The sequence below is a fragment of the Dermochelys coriacea genome, chromosome 7 (assembly GCF_009764565.3).
Source record: "Dermochelys coriacea isolate rDerCor1 chromosome 7, rDerCor1.pri.v4, whole genome shotgun sequence".
Taxonomy (NCBI): domain Eukaryota; kingdom Metazoa; phylum Chordata; order Testudines; family Dermochelyidae; genus Dermochelys; species Dermochelys coriacea.
This window is the reverse complement of record NC_050074.1, coordinates 81,712,415-81,729,484: the sequence shown is the minus strand read 5'-3', so window position 1 is coordinate 81,729,484 and position 17,070 is coordinate 81,712,415. Positions and strand designations below refer to the sequence as shown.

Below are 17,070 nucleotides of genomic sequence, written 5' to 3'. Positions count from 1 at the left end.
ACTATTCATTATTCATCCTTTAAAAAGAGTTTTCGTCAGCCAATCAAAGCAGAAATTATATCATGTATCTTTGCTGTTCCATCACACAATGGAAACAATGAATAGTCAAAGTGAACAGTTTATGAACAACTCATAGTCTGAAAGTTTGTAGTGTTATAGCTGTGTTGATCCCAGGATATTAGAGAGATAAGGTGAGTGAAGTAATATCTCTTTTTGGATGGACTTCTGTTGGTGAGAGAGACAAGAGACACAAAGCTCTTGTTCAGGTCTGAAAGCTTGTCTGTTTCACCCATCTTGTCTCTCATAGTCTGAAAGTTATTTCTCTAATTATTCAGCAAAAATTTACAAATGACAAATATATTTAAAGAAAATCATCACTGTATGAATAATTCACTAGGCAAATAAGTGGCTAAATTAACATTGAATCATATGCATAATGAATAGTTTAATCAGCTCTAGTTGTCATAGAGTAGACAGCTTCCCCTCCCTACATTACTATTTCCAATCAGATCCCTTAGGAAACTTCCAGTGCCCACCCCTCAAATCATTCAGGCAGTCCCAGGGATGAGAGGTTCACTTCAAGACTCCAGCCTCTAATATGATAATCAGGATATTTTATTTCAAACCTCTGACTTCTTCCATCTTGCCATTGAGTCAAAAGAACTAGACTCTGTCTGATTTCTTGCTACTATTGACCATTTGGTAGCAGTTATTCCTATTAATCCATCTGTCTTTGATGGAAATTCTTTGCACCCATCTCTCTGCGGTACTGAAACTCATTGATTTAGAAGCACTGAAATCATGATAACATTTTGGATTTAAATTACTTGTTTAGAAAAGTGCTTGTTCTGCAGCAGTAATGACAGGCTAACGTGAAAAGTAAATCAGTAATAACAAAACCCACATTGCAATCCCAATATCTGCTAAAAGTTAATTGACATTTACCTCAGATAGTGGCTACAAAAAGTAAATGCACTCTCAAATGCCCACATGCATATTCTTGGAAAAGAAGGATCACTATCATTTGCTTTGAAGCCCAGCAAAAACATAAATCAAAATTGTAGCTGCAGACAACCCATGATACTGTGTTCCTTTTAGGCATTCTTCTCTAGGAAATCTGTTCCACCACTTTGTGTGCAGAAGGCCAGTACATTCTGTCAAGATGGCTGATACCAGCAATGTGAACCGAATGTCAAATGATAAAGTTAGTTTCTATTCTTTCTTAATACTATCTTATCACAGGTTTATGAATCAAAAAAGGAACCTGTTTAAACAACAATTTGTGTTGACAATCATTCTTTTTTGAAGTCAGTGGAGTTATTCAGATTTACACCAGTGTAAATGAGGTCAGAATAACTCTAATAGATCAAACCAACATGATGGAACTAAGCACTTCTAAACCTGGAGTTTCAAAGTACAAATCAAAACTTCCTTCAATTCAGATTCATTCAAATTTGGTATTTGGATTCAGGAATTATAGATTCCAGGCAATAGCTTGTATCCAAACCTCAGACTAAAGGTTGTAGTTTGAACCATCTCTTCTACACAGTTTTTGAAATAGTCTTTGTAGGGGTATATTTTTAAGACCCAGGTTGTACCATAGAAACAAATTACCTTTTTGCCACCCAAATATTCCATCAGAAGCCATGCTGTCACATCCAACATGACAATCCATGCCCTCATTCCTGACTACCTTCCATTGGTCAGTGGGAGGACCAATGCGAGTTACTACTGACCCACTCTTGTATTAACTTGTGCCAGAATGTCCTACAGGCCTAGGAGTGTGTGTGGGGCAGGGATGGGGGGTGAATTATGATTTGGAGAGAAGCCATTGCCCTTCTCTAACCATAGATTATTAAAGCAATTGAGCATTCAGAGAGGGGCTTCTGCAAGGTTAGGAGAAGGGACAAGCATTCCATGAACCCCGCATTAAGCTCTGCTTCATGAACTGCTGATAAATTCCTGCTTTCCACAGGCTGTTGACTTTTGTATCTGTCTTTCTTGGCTATTAGAATATAGTTGTCTCCTCCTTGCATAACTTCACAGCCATTACATTAACCAACCACACACCTTCTTAAAAAGTGCTACCCTCAAAGTAGGCTGATCTCCAATACTTTTTGTAATCCATGGTCAACACATTTCAGCATCTACAGGCAACAAGATACCTTCTTTACTGTCATTGACAGCTCTATACACCCAATAAAGATACCCAATATTTTTAGTGAATTGTATGCTCAAGTCCCCATAGCTTGTTGGAAGTTGGTCCACAAGTAAATTATTTTCGGATTTTATTTTTTCCTGGAACCAATGACTATGAGTGAGTCTGGATCATTGTATATGGAAACATATAATATAGACAGATACAATCAAGCAGCACAAAATACCACATAATGCTCTCACCAGTTCTCACAAAGTATAATCTTGGCTAGGTTTGAACCTGGAAGATGGAAGAGTATTCTTGGTTTTCAGGATAGATTTTCCTTTCACCCATGCCCAGTGTTTATTACTGCCCATTTACAGGGGTAATGAGATGTGGGATTCACAGGCCAAATGCTGCATTATGCCTTAACAAAAACTATTAACACAAAACCAGACTACCCTTTGCAAGCAGCTGGTGTTCCCAATCTGCTCTTTAACACACTGTAAACTCACACACATACACAGAACAAACTTAGCCTCTTCCTAGTGTTTACTGTTATTGGTTAGTTTAGTAACAGAAATTACTGCTGAGCCAAAGCTTCTCCTGAGCTTGGCTGCTCCTCGGTTTTTTTATTCTCTTTGGGATTCCTCTATCCCTGCCCTTAATTCCACCTGCTTCAGGGAGATGTTCAAACCTTTTATGCTCTGGGTTTGATCTCATAGGACCCACTTGTCTGGCTCCCAGTGTGAGTCAGTATAGGTCTTGTGGAATTTTTTAAAATGTATTATAGGAAAGATCCTCGAAGGCAAAGTGCCTGGACAAGTCAGCCCCGGAGTCTTTGGAATCTGAGAAGTTAGAGATTTCTTCAAAGTAGGGAATTTGTATCTAGGACTTGGCAATGTTTCCCCTTTAATCTCTTCAGGAAAAGCAACTCCCTTACACTACTATCTTCTTTCATCCTCTTTCTCTTCTACCAAACAAAGAGCTGAATTCAATTTGGCATTTGTGATGATGGAGGCTGAACAAGAGGAGTACAAAGAAAGGCTCAGAGGAAACTGTTAATCCGAGCAGTGAGTTTGGGCAGGAAACATACGGAATGCACATTGCTACCCATTAAGATGTTTCCCTTTGATTTCAGCCTAGAAACAATATACCCCTACCTCCTCTGTTAACAACAATCAGCTCCTGTGGAGGAAGGGCACATTATTGCCATTGAGAAACTTAGCAAGAAATTCTTTGTGGCACCATGGGTTGTGGCCTGGTTAGGGGTTCAGAAGCTAGGCTCACCAAGAATAAAAATGATCTGGCAGTGTCAGATAAGAGTGGAGCCCCATACATTGTGAGACTTCTTGTCTTCTTGGAAGGATTTCTCTTAGCTGAAACATGGCCAAAACCAAAGGATTTGTTTGTAGATGCTCATTCCTTTGTCCTTATTACAGGAATGTGCTGCCGTGACTGCTTCTTTCTGAGAAGTAGCAATTCTTGGGGAAAAAAGCTGGGAGAGTGGAAGACAAAGATTTTTTACTACAAAAATCTTGGGATGTCTTGATGCTGAAGCCTGTTATTCTTGTGAGAGAAATGATAAACCTAGTTGGGAATGGCGACTCTGAAGATACAAGAAAGACCCAGCAATATATTTTAAAAGAGACTTCTAAACTATGAAGAAAATTGTAGATGACTGTCTGAGCTATTGGGCTATTTAAGATACTGTCAATATTAATTGAGAAATAAAAGTAAATAGCATGACTTTTCATTAGTGGATAGGTTGAATTCTCCTTTCAGGCACTGTGATGCATCCTCATTGCAGTCACTGGGGTTGCACCCAGGTGACTGAGCACATTTAATCTATGGGCTATCTTTAAACAAGTTTAGGTTGAGAAACACCAATAAAATCTGAGAATTTGAAGGTAAAAGTGAGCATTTTAATAAACTATTTCCCAATCTGTGTCCCTGGCATATAATGTTTAGCACTTTTATAGTGCCTTTCATCACCAAAGGTCTTTACAAACATTACCTAATTAATCCTTGACATTCCCCTGAGATGTAGGCAGAAACTATACCATATGGTTTAGCTGTCCAACCACATGAGTAACAAACAGTGATTAGTTAAAGCATTTCACAGTTGAAGACACTAAGGTTATGTGACTTTCCCAAGGCTACAGAGGGAATCCTTGTCAGACCCTATATTAAAATTAAGGAGTTCCTGGCTCCGAGTGTAATAACTGAAGAGGGGATTTTTAATTTCTCATCATTTATATTTATGCATTTATTAGTGAAAATCTCTTGGTCATACAATCCTGTACTTACTCAACCCAAATGCATTCAAACTATAGCAACAAGCATCATGCATATACCTATTTTCACCTGGTTCACTTTGATTAATCACTCAGTTCCCATAAAAAGAACAAATCTTTCTCAGAAAGGAGATAACACATTTTCTAATTACAGAAGTGTAGCTCTTAACAGGTATCTCCTCTACAATTCAGAGAAAAAGCATGCCCCCTAAATGTCTTAAGTTTTAACAGCAACAACCCTCTGGATGATTTAAAGAAAGCAATTGTTTTTCCTAATTAATTTTAATAACCAAGATCAAAGAATTTCTGCTACAAACTTTTAAAACATATATACAAAACCATCTTAAAAGTGTAACACATCCACCTGCCATTATGAAATACAAAACGGCAAAAGTTGAATATGTTTACCTGACTTCAGGTGCTGGAATTCCTACCACAATGCAGTCCAACTGCACTTTGGTTCCTTCAGGAACTTCTCTGCTTTTCAGCTTTTGTGTAAAGCGTGGTGGCTGTCCAATAGGCTCCTCAAAATATAAAGATGTGGGTGCTGCCTCTGTTGTTAAGTCTGTACTTTCTAATTGATTTATAGCTTCCAAGTTTTCCTCCTGTTGATCATTTGTTTTTTCAAGTATATGCTCTGCTTTATTATCCAAGTCTTGAGGTACTGGAATAGAAGGTCGTTCTCTCTTTTCTGACAGCTTTGGGAAACTAGGGCTATCTTCTTGAGCAGCCTTATTTTTAGATTCAAGTTTGCTCCTGTAGTTTTTGCACGTTTTAGGTCTTATTCTTTTAGAATTATGTGCTTTGAAAAGTGAAGAAAGCTCCTCAATAAAATCTGCTGCCTTGTTTAGGAATTCCTTTTTGGATTCTGCTTCAGAACCAAACAGTTGTTTCTTTAGATCCTGAGTGCTTTCTTTGGAACCTTTCGTTTCTGTGACATGATCCAGGCAAAAGTCTGAGTGGAGACCATTGTCTGAAGTTGGCAAAACTGTGGACTGGGCCACTTGTTTGTTTGAAACTGTTTTTCCACAGTTTTTCACTTGATCAGAGCTATAATGTACACGTGTCTGTTGCTCATCCTGTTTTTCAAGTGGATCTTGATCAATTGCTTGTCTTGCCAGATTTACACTTTCATCTAATTCTTCTTGGCTCAAAAAGGCAGAGAGATCTGGTAGGTCATCTTGGCCAGCTACTTCCTCTGAAGCCCCAGAAGTACTGCCATAATGGAAAGTGTGTGGAGATGCTTCTGATCTACTTCTTTCACTGTTCTCTTGATGTCTGGTTTCAGCTAAATAACTCTCTCTCAGAAGTTGAGATATTGAAGTGGAAGATTCTAAACTGTTGTCTTGCATGCTGTCAACAAAAAGGACAAATAGGACCACACCTCATCAATAGTATATTAGTTACCAGCACAGAATTATATGCGTCTGAAAAGCAGAACACAAAGTTTTTAAATTGTACTTCTATTCTAAAAATGTTCTTTTAAAAATGGGCTCTTTTTATTAAATAGACCTGTTCTTGTGTATATTCAGAGTCAGATCTGCTGACTTTGTGAACTAAAATCAGTTTTTATTACTTTTTACTCCTCTTAGACTTGCAGAACTATTCTATTCCAGGTAATAGGTCAAGAGAATTGTTAACTAACTTCCAGTTGCAAAGCCTTTATGGTTGACTATGTGCAAGACAGCTTTGACTTTTAGATTTGATGCTGAATTTGTAGGACTGACAATTAGGAGAAAAAACAAACAAACAGCTTTATGGTACTTATAAACTGAGCAACTTTGGTTTGAAATCACTGAGAGTCAATAAGTGTATAACCCCACAAAGTCAATTTTTGGGGTTAAAACACACTCTAATGGCAATTTTTCATTGAAAACTCATAGAAAATAATATATTAAGTACATAAGAATGGCCATGCCAGGTCAGACCAATGGTCCATCTAACTCAGTATTCTGTCTCTAACAGTGACCAGTGCCAGATATTTCAGAGGGTATGAACAGAATAGGGTAATTTTGAGTGATCCATCCCCTGTCATCCTGTCCCAGCTTCTGGCAGTTGGAGCCTTAGGGACACCTGGAGAATAGGGTTGTGTCTCTTAACATCTTGGCTAATAGTCACTGATGGACATATCTTCCATGAACTTATCTAATTCTTTTTGAAACCCAGTTATACTTTAGGCCTTCACAATTTCCCATGACAATGAGTTTCACAAGCAGATTGTGCGCAGTGTGAAGAAGTACATCTCTTTGCTTGTTTTAAACCTTCTGCCTACTAATTTTATTGGGTGACCCCTAGTTCTTGTGTTATGTGAGGGGGTAAATAACACTTCCCTATTCATTTTCTCCATACCAAAATATGATTTTATAGACCACTTTCATATCCCCAATTAGTCATCTCTTTTCTAAGATGAACAGTCCCAGTCTCTTTAATCTTTCCACATATGGAAGCTGTTCCATGCCCCTAATTATTTTTTGTTTCTCTTCTCTGTACTTTTCCAATTCAAATATATCTTTTTTAAGATGGGCTGACCAGAACTGCACTCAGTATTCAAGATGTGGGCATATTGTGTATTTATAAAGTGGAATTATGATATTTTCTGTTTTATTATCTATCCCTTTGCAATGGTTCCTAACATTCTGTTAACTTTTTTGACTGCTGTTGCACATTGAGTGAATCAGGGAACTATCCACAATGCCTCCAAGATCTCTGTCTTGAGTGGTAACAACTAATTTAGCCCCCATTATTTAGTATGTATAGTTGGGATTATATTTTCCAATCTGCATTACTTTGCACTTATCAACACTAAATTTCATCTGCGATTTTGTTGCCCAGTTTAATGAGATTCCTTTGTAACTCTGCAGTCAGCTTTGGCATTAACTATTTTGAATAATTTTGTACTGTCTGTACATTTTTCCAGCTCACTGTTCATCCCCTTTTACAGATCATTTATGAATATGTTGAACAGGATAGGTCTCCATACAGACCCTTGGGGGACATCGCTATTTAACTCTCTGAATTTATTCCTACTAGGGCTGTCTATTAATTGCAGTTAATTTACGAGATTAACTCAAAAAAATTAATCACGATTAATCACAGTTTTAATTGCACTGTTAAACAATAGAATACCAATTGAAATGTATTAAATATTTTTCTACATTTTCAAATATATTGATTTAAATTACAACACAGAATACAAAGTGTACAGTACTCACTTTATATTATTTTTATTACAAATATTTGCACTGTAAAATGATAAAAGAAATAGTATTTTTCATTTCACCTCATATAAGTACAGTAGTGCAATCTCTTTATCATGAAAGTGAAATTTACAAATGTAGATTTTTTGTTACTTAACTGCACTTAGAACAAAACAATGTAAAACTTTAGAGCCTACAAGTCCACTCAGTCCTACTTCTTGTTCAGCCAATCACTACGAGAAACAAGTTTGTTTACATTTATGGGAGATAATGCTTCCCACTTCTTATTTACAATGTCACCTGAAAGTGAGAACAGATGTTTGCATGTGACTTTTGTAGCCAGCATTGCAAGGTATTTAAGTGCCAGATATGCTAAACATATGCCCCTTCATGCTTTGGCCACTGTTCCAGAGGACATGCTTCTATGCTGCTGAAACTTGTTAAAAAATGTGTTAATTAAATTTGTGACGGAACTACTTGGGGGAGAATTGTATGTCCGCTGCTGTGTGTTTTACCTGCATCCTGCCATATATTTCATGTTATAGCAGTCTCGGATGATGACCCAGCATGTTGTTCATTTTAAGAACACTTTCACTGCAGATTTGACAAAACACAAAGAAGGTACCAATGTGAGATTTCTAAAGATAACTACAGCTTTCGACCCAAGATTTAAGAATCTGAAGTGCCTTCCAAAATCTGATTGGGACGGGATGTGAAACATGCTTTCAGAAGTCTTAAAAGAGCAACACTCCGATGTGGAAACTACAGAACCCAAACCACCAAAAAAGAAAATCAACCTTCTGCTGGTGGCATCTGACTCAGATGATGAAAATAAACATACATTGGTCTGCACTGCTTTCGATCATTGAGCAGAACCCATCATCAGCATGGGCGCATGTCCTCTGGAATGGTGGTTGAAGCATCAAGGGACATATGAATCTTTAGTGCATCTGGCATGTAAATATTTTGCAACACCGGCTACAACAATGCCATGCGAATGCCTATTCTCACTTTCAGGTGACATTGTAAACAAGAAGCGGGAAGCATTATCACCTGCAAACGTAAACAAACTTGTTTGTCTGTGACTGGCTGAGCAAGAAGTAGGACTGAATGGATTTGTAGGCTCTAAAGTTTTACATTGTTTTATTTTTGAATGCAGTTATTTTTTGTACATAAGTTGTAAGTTCAACTTTCATGATAAAGAGATTGCACTACAGTACTTGTATTAAGTGAATTGAAAAATACTATTTCGTTTATTTTTACAGTCCAAATATTTATAATAAAAAATATAAAATGAGCACTGTACACTTTGTATTCTGTATTGTAATTTAAATCAATATATTTGAAAATGTGGAAAACATCCAAAATATTTAAATAAATAGTATTCTATTACTGTTTCACAGCACGATTAATCGTGATTAATTGCGATTAATTTTTTTAATAGCTTGACAGCCCTAATTCCTACCCTTTGTTTCCTATCTTTTTACTAGTTACTGATCCATGAGAGGACATTCCCTCTTATCCCTTGACTGCTTACTTTGCTTAAGTACCTTTGGTGAGGGACTTTGTCAAGGGCTTTTTGAAAGTCCAAGTACACTATATTGACTAGCAATATATTGAGGGGCGCTGGAATGGGGTGGGAGAGAGGAAGTGGCCATGGCTCCGTAGCTTTTTTCCTGCCTTAAGGGCAAGCGATGGGGGGCGAGGGGGCGGAGAGGAGCAAGCAGTGTGCAGAGCCTCGGGAGAAGAGGCACAGTGAGGGCAGAGTCTCAGGGGAAGAGGCAGGGTGGGGGCGTGGCCTTGGGGAAGAGGTGGAGCAGGGACGGGGGCGCAAGGGAAGAGGTGGAATGGAGCCTCAGGTGGGAGGGGCAGATCAGGAAGCAGGGCTACAGTTCAAGCATCAGTCACCCGCGCACTTTTAGGGAGCTTCCAACGCTCCTGCCTTGTCCACATGCTTGTTGGCACCCTCAAAGAATTCTAATAGATTGGTGAAGCATGATTTCCTTTTACAATAGCCATGTTTTACTCCCAACATCATGTTTATCTATGCGTCTGATAATACTGTTCTTTACTATAACTTCAACCATTACAAAAAACAACTTATGGCACAGCATATACTGTACTTTACTTACTTTACATACTTATCAGACAGAATATTATGAATTGTTTTATCCATTGATTAAGACATACAGTTCAGCACATTAACTTCACAATATGTATTTGAGTAAAGATGGATGTTGATTTTATACTTTGACAAGAATGCCATTTCTATAATTGGACCATATAAAACTATTTAAGTCAAGTCAACCAAGATGCAGTGAACCATTAAAGATGACAAGGTGGTATTGGGAAGCCCAAATTTCAATTCTAAATGCCTTAATAAGAATTCGAAATCCTACATTTGGATGCTCAGATCAGCATTTCAGCACATAAATCCTCATTTTATGCATATAAGGCCCAATATGAATATCCAAATGTGGGACTTGAATATCCTGTTAAGGTGCTTATATTTTGAAAATTTAGCTTGAAGTTGTTTAGAAGAAAAGGAGAGATTCTATTCAGAGGACTAGGTAGCAGGGGTGTGTGTATGTATATATATAGTAAATATTCTCTGAATGAAGTTAATAAAGGTATGGCTAGTTATGAGTTTACCAATACCAAAAGATGCAAAGTAGAGTACCTCTTTCTTACTTAATTTATTCCTTACCTTAGTGTTTGTTAAAAGGAAAGGTTCTTAAAGGTGAAACATCTATTTTATATTTATATAGGTTCCACCTTCCCCCAACAGACTTCTAGTGTCTAATAAATGTAAATCCCTCCTCTTTACATCATCTGCTCATCCATACCTTGAGACCTGAAACTTCCCCTGTCTAGCTAGCCCTGCTGATGGACTGTGCTATTACACTTCTCTTGCTGCCCTGTCACCTCCTAGCTATAATTCTGCAATAAGCACCCCATTTCCCAAAGCGCTGCCCGAATCCCAGTCTTAATTTTGTAGATTGGAACTACATCAGGGTTGAAGCCTTAAATTATCCAAAGTGGGTAAAAGGTGGTAGAAAGACCATTTTAGCTGTACACATGTTATGTAAAGTTGTTGCGGAAAGAAGCACAGAAAGAAGTCAAAGGCAAGTGTAAACTGAATTTTTCTGAACTAAAAGAACTGCTGATAAAAGGATTTTCAGGATTACAGAATTGTTATAGCAACAGGCCCAAATGCAAGATCAGAGAAAGTGTGCATATGTGGACCATCAGACACTTGTTTTCATTAGCCAGTTTGGATAGACAAGGTTGCTATCCCTTTTGTACACTCCTTTTCTGGGGAGTACTTGGCAACTGGTTTATGCCTGGAGGACGCATTAACAAGGATCACTGTATTTCTTGCCTTCATCATCACCAACCCATGCTGGGACCCAGAGACACCACTACATTTTGTTTTTCCTGATCCTGTAAGATGTTCTCAACAGACCAGATGGAAGGAGGGGAACCAGACATCATCATTATTTCCATGGCTTTATCCTAAGCAACTCCTAAAATTGGAACCTAATGTTCTACTATTACTGCTTCCATAGTGGGTCAGTTTCTTCACAAAACTTATTGCTTCTGTCTCTTCTCTATCTTTCTCTTTTTGCCTTCTGTTCGTAAGAGTCAGGCTTAGCCAACCAGGACAAGCCAACCCTTGCATCCAGTACTGGGTTTACAATGGTGCCGATGGTGCCATTGCACCAGGTCTACACTCGGAAGGGGCCCATTATGGTTGCCAGCCTGTCCAGTTTTCAACTGGAAAGTCCAGTCAAAAAGCAGACCTGGCAGTGTCCTGACACTAAAAGTCCAGTTACAGGAGTAACTGCAATGAACCTCCCCATCAGGAGGGCAGGGAGAGCAGCTGCTGCTGCCTGGAAGAGCTGCAGCTCAGCTGGAGAGAGAGAGAACTGGCTCCCAAGGACCTGGCCCCTGGGGAGAGAGATAGGTACCAACTCTTGACCATATCCCGCTGTCCCGCTGTGCTTGGTTGACACAACATTTCAGTGGAATTTTGACACATAAAAGAACAGTGATTTGGGATGCTCACAGCTTTGTAAATGACTGGACAGAGAAGGGAATATTACCTCTTAGAGGACAATGTCTTTCTAATGCATAGGTCAATGCCAGTATAGATGCTACAATAATTGCTTGGCCAGCTTCTGCTTTCGTTTACAACCATCCAATCTTACTGAAATATAATGGAGCTAAAGTAGAATATTTATTTATGTACCTGCTGATAGTGTGCAAGATGCTGTACAAGCCACAAATAAAGACACAACTGCTGCTCTAAGGAGATGACTATCAGAAAGGCTAAGGAAAGATTAAGAATGAGCTCTCAAAACTGGATACTCTCATAAAGAACCAACCTTACACACAAACTTCCTCGTGGCTGGACTTTACAAAAACTAGACAAGCCATTTACAACACACACTTTGCTTCTCTACAAAAGAAAAAGGACACTAAGCTATCTAAACTACTATATGCCACAAGGGGCCACAACAATGGTTCCCTTAACCCACCCAGCAATATTGTTAATCTATCCAACTATACTCTTAGCCCAGCAGAAGAATCTGTCCTATCTCGGGGCCTCTCCTTTTGCCCCTCCACCCCCACGAACATGATACAGTTCTGTGGTGACCTAGAATCCTATTTTCGACGTCTCAGACTCAAGGAATATTTCCAACACACCTCTGACCAACATATTAACCCACAGAGACCTTCCTGCCAACACTATAAAAAGAAGGATTCTGGGTGGACTCCTCCTGAAGGTCGAATTAGCAGCCTGGATTTCTACATAGAGTGCTTCCGCCGACGTGCACGAGCTGAAATTGTGGAAAAGCAGCATCGTTTACCCCATAACCTCAGCCATGCAGAACACAGTGCCATCCACAGCCTCAGAAACAACTCTGACATCATAATCAAAAAGGCTGACAAAGGAGGTGCTGTCGTCATCATGAATAGGTCGGAGTATGAACAAGAGGCTACTAGGCAGCTCTCCAACACCACTTTCTACAAGCCATTACCCTCTGATCCCACTGAGAGTTACCAAAAGAAACTACAGCATTTGCTCAAGAAACTCCCTGAAAAAGCACAAGAACAAATCCGCACAGATACACCCCTAGAACCCCGACCTGGGGCATTCTATCTGCTACCCAAGATCCATAAACCTGGAAATCCTGGACGCCCCATCATCTCAGGCATTGGCACCCTGACAGCAGGATTGTCTGGCTATGTAGTCTCCCTCCTCAGGCCCTTCGTTACCAGCACTCCCAGCTATCTTCAAGACACCACTGACTTCCTGAGCAAACTACTGTCCATTGGTGATCTTCCTAAAAACACCATCCTAACCACTATGGATGTAGAAGCCCTCTACGCCAACATTCCACACAAAGATGGACTACAAGCCGTCAGGAACAGTATCCCCGATACTGTCACGGCTAACCTGGTGGCTGAACTTTGTGACTTTGTCCTCACCCATAACTATTTCACATTTGGTGACAATGTATACCTTCAAATCAGCGGCACTGCGATGGGTACCCGCATGGCCCCACAGTATAACAACATTTTTATGGCTGACTTAGAACAACGCATCCTCAGCTCTCGTCCCCTAATGCCCCTACTCTACTTGCGCTACATTGATGACATCTTCATCATCTGGACCCATGGAAAAGAAGCTCTTGAGGAATTCCATCATGATTTCAACAATTTCCATCCCACCATCAACCTCAGCCTGGACCAGTCCACACAAGAGATCCACTTCCTGGACACTACGGTGCTAATAAGCGATGGTCACATAAACACCACCCTATATCGGAAACCTACTGACCGCTATTCCTACCTACATGCCTCTAGCTTTCATCCAGATCATACCACTCGATCCATTATCTACAGCCAAGCTCTACGATATAACCGCATTTGCTCCAACCCCTCAGACAGAGACAAACACCTACAAGATCTCTATCATGCATTCCTACAACTACAATACCCACCTGCTGAAGTGAAGAAACAGATTGACAGAGCCAGAAGAGTACCCAGAAGTCACCTACTACAGGACAGGTCCAACAAAGAAAAGAACAGAACGCCACTAGCCATCACCTTCAGCCCCCAACTAAAACCTCTCCAACGCATCATCAAGGATCTACAACCTATCCTGAAGGACGACCCATCACTCTCACAGATCTTGGGAGACAGGCCAGTCCTTGCTTACAGACAGCCCCCCAATCTGAAGCAAATACTCACCAGCAACCACACACCACACAACAGAACCACTAACCCAGGAACCTATCCTTGCAACAAAGCCCGTTGCCAACTCTGTCCACATATCTATTCAGGGGATACCATCATAGGGCCTAATCACATCAGCCACACTATCAGAGGCTCGTTCACCTGCGCATCTACCAATGTGATATATGCCATCATGCGCCAGCAATGCCCCTCTGCCATGTACATTGGCCAAACTGGACAGTCTCTACGTAAAAGAATGAATGGACACAAATCAGACGTCAAGAATTATAACATTCAAAAACCAGTTGGAGAACACTTCAATCTCTCTGGTCACTCGATTACAGACCTAAGAGTGGCTATCCTTCAACAAAAAAGCTTCAAAAACAGACTCCAACGAGAGACTGCTGAATTGGAATTAATTTGCCAACTGGATACAATTAACTTAGGCTTGAATAGAGACTGGGAATGGATGAGTCATTACACAAAGTAAAACTATTTCCCCATGGTATTTCTCCCCCCCACCCCACCCCCCACTGTTCCTCTGATATTCTTGTTAACTGCTGGAATTAGCCTACCTTGCTTGTCACCATGAAAGGTTTTCCTCCTTTCCCCCCCCTGGTGCTGGTGATGGCTTATCTTAAGTGATCACTCTCCCTACAGTGTGTATGATAAACCCATTGTTTCATGTTCTCTGTGTGTATATATAAATCTCCGCTCTGTTTTTTCCACCAAATGCATCCGATGAAGTGAGCTGTAGCTCACGAAAGCTTATGCTCTAATAAATTTGTAAGTCTCTAAGGTGCCACAAGTACTCCTTTTCTTTTTGCGAATACAGACTAACACGGCTGCTACTCTGAAACCTATCAGAAAGGCAGATAACATGAAACAAGAAGTACTGGTAGACCCTGCAAGATTGTAATAACCTAACTTGTCAGCCAAGTTGTCCTTAACCTGTATATGTAAATGGGAGGGCACAAGGAGACTTCTTCTCCTATTTATCTATATCACACCAAGGCCAGGGACAATTTCAGTCCCTCTGTTGGGCTCACCAGGGGCATAAATCACTCCAGAGCAGGTCAGGAAGAAGGAGAGGCAGAGCCATATCCTAATTCCTACTCCATACCATGGAGCTGGCTGGGCATGGGGAGGAAAGCACATTGCCTGTTTCCATTTGAGGCTGTCGGAGACACACTCCCTTACAGAGTGTCTCTGAGTGGGGGCAGTTTCATATCACTCCATTTAAGGCTGAGGCTAAATGTTACAATCTGTCTCTTTGTGGTTTTATACATGGGAATGGTTTGATATTTTACAAGTGTACAATTGTACAAGTGTAACTAACAGCAGTATTTGTCCCACTGATTTGCCTGGGCAAGTTTGTTATCCTGAAAAGTTCATTATATTTAACCACAATGTCACTCCATTTCTGTGCTCTCTGTAAAACTAAATGCATTGTCCATCAAGACCTGAAGAGGAAGGATGCATTCCTGTACAAATATGAGCACAATGGATGGTCACACGAGGAGATACAAGTTGAAAAATGACTCAATGAGACCAAACCCTGTCATCTCCTGCAGAGAAATAAAGGTGAATGCTTCATAAATTGATTGGATGGAGAAGATATATGGAATCATCTAATGATGGCTAATCAAGATTTCATTTATATAGATCTATTGGGATTACACATTTCTCATTTTAGTGTGATGTCTATTCCCACGGTCCTCATTTATCATCAGGCAGTTTTTCTGCACCTAGACAAAACAAACAGTTGTGTTTCTGTGTGTTTCTTCTGAATCTTTGTGCTGGGGCTTGTGTTGTTCCTCTGGATTCTTCATACAAAACATTGAAACACAAATAAAATGATCTCTAATTCCCTGAAGAAGTAAAATTCTGATGTCTGGTAGGTCATTTAAGCCAGTCATAAGGAGGAACATTTGGCTTACCAAAGTAGTTGAAGAATGTACACTAGCAAAAGAGTACAATAAATAGGCATCTTTCAATAACAAAAAAAGGAGCATTACTTTGAAAATATAAAATAGCAGATATAATTTTTTGGTCATGCAACTTCTTCAGAAAGGATCTGTAATAAAAATAACAAAAACCAAAACATGTATAACTGAAGCCTGATACCTTTAAAATACCAAGGGCTAGATTTTGACTAGCTATAACACAATCACATAGGGGAGTGCAAAGTATCTCCCCTCTCATGTGGCCAGACTAGGGCTGCTTGCCTGATGGCTCAGACCTCAGACACTGTGGGAGAGCTGAGGCTCTGTACCTAACACTGACCCCTGTAAACATGTGGGCAGGAAATAGGCAAAACTAAGACTCCACCCAGCTATGTGCCAGCCAGCAACTCTGGCCAGGCATGAGATGGGAAAACAAACAGTACCCCAGAAAGGGAATGAGTTAACTTTCTTCCTCCTACCCATCAGAGCAGGAGTGGAGCACAGAGTTCCTCCTAGGAAAGTGCATCTAGGCATATCTTCATACTTAGGCTAAACATAAAAGCTCAATCTAATCCTAGTTATGCTTACATTTTTCTTTAGAGATCATTCAGGGTCAAATTGTTGTATCTAACTCTATTTTCTATTTTCAGCTTGCCTAGAAGATAATTCTTTTGTTCTATTTTTAGTAAGGTAGAAGTTGGCTGCTAGTCAAACATCACACTTTGAGACAGCATTTGATTATCTAAAATCAGAAATATTGTGAACAATATGATAGCTAGAGTCAAATGAAAAAATGCTGAGTTTCACCAAGGACTTGCTTTGAGAAAATCAAACAGCCAAATTACAAATAAGTCTTGAGAGATGTGCAATTTATTTTCTTTTATTAAAAGAAGTTGTACTCTTCAAGGACTCCACAGAGCAAAGTGATAAAGAAGTACATAGAGAGTTCCTATATTGCAATGGTAGGGACTACAGAGGAATCTGAAGTACATCTGGGTAAGCTAAAACTGTCCAGATTTCAAAACTAGAATCTGAACTGCAAAGTATCCAGATTTTGATCCAGTCTTTAACATCTCCTTTCTGGCTCAAATTTCAGGATTTTGGTTTGGCCTGGTTATGTCTTGAGGATTTCCCCTTCGTTTTTCTCATCAGAACGTTGGAACAGCCAAAGAAGAGTTTGCCCTACATAATCTATTCCATGCTTCACGGTGAACCCAATGCATAGCGGGATAGAAGTTTGGGAGATT

At 39.7% G+C, this 17,070-nt stretch overlaps 1 protein-coding gene and 1 long non-coding RNA gene across 2 annotated transcripts in view; one reads left to right on the top strand and one right to left on the bottom strand.

Moving 5' to 3' along the window:
- The window catches only part of LOC122461119, a 38,749-nt gene that overhangs the window by 14,095 nt on the left and 7,584 nt on the right, over nt 1-17,070 (top strand). The window contains exon 4 of the long non-coding RNA XR_006282865.1: nt 15,339-15,461. This is a non-coding gene — a long non-coding RNA (uncharacterized LOC122461119). The remainder of the gene's footprint in view (nt 1-15,338; nt 15,462-17,070) is intronic.
- MYPN (myopalladin) overlaps nt 1-17,070 on the bottom strand; it is a 114,867-nt gene that overhangs the window by 90,859 nt on the left and 6,938 nt on the right. Inside the window, exon 2 of the mRNA XM_043519324.1 lies at nt 4,843-5,787. Within this exon, the coding sequence (XP_043375259.1) occupies nt 4,843-5,786 (944 nt within the window). The 5' untranslated portion in view covers nt 5,787. The remainder of the gene's footprint in view (nt 1-4,842; nt 5,788-17,070) is intronic.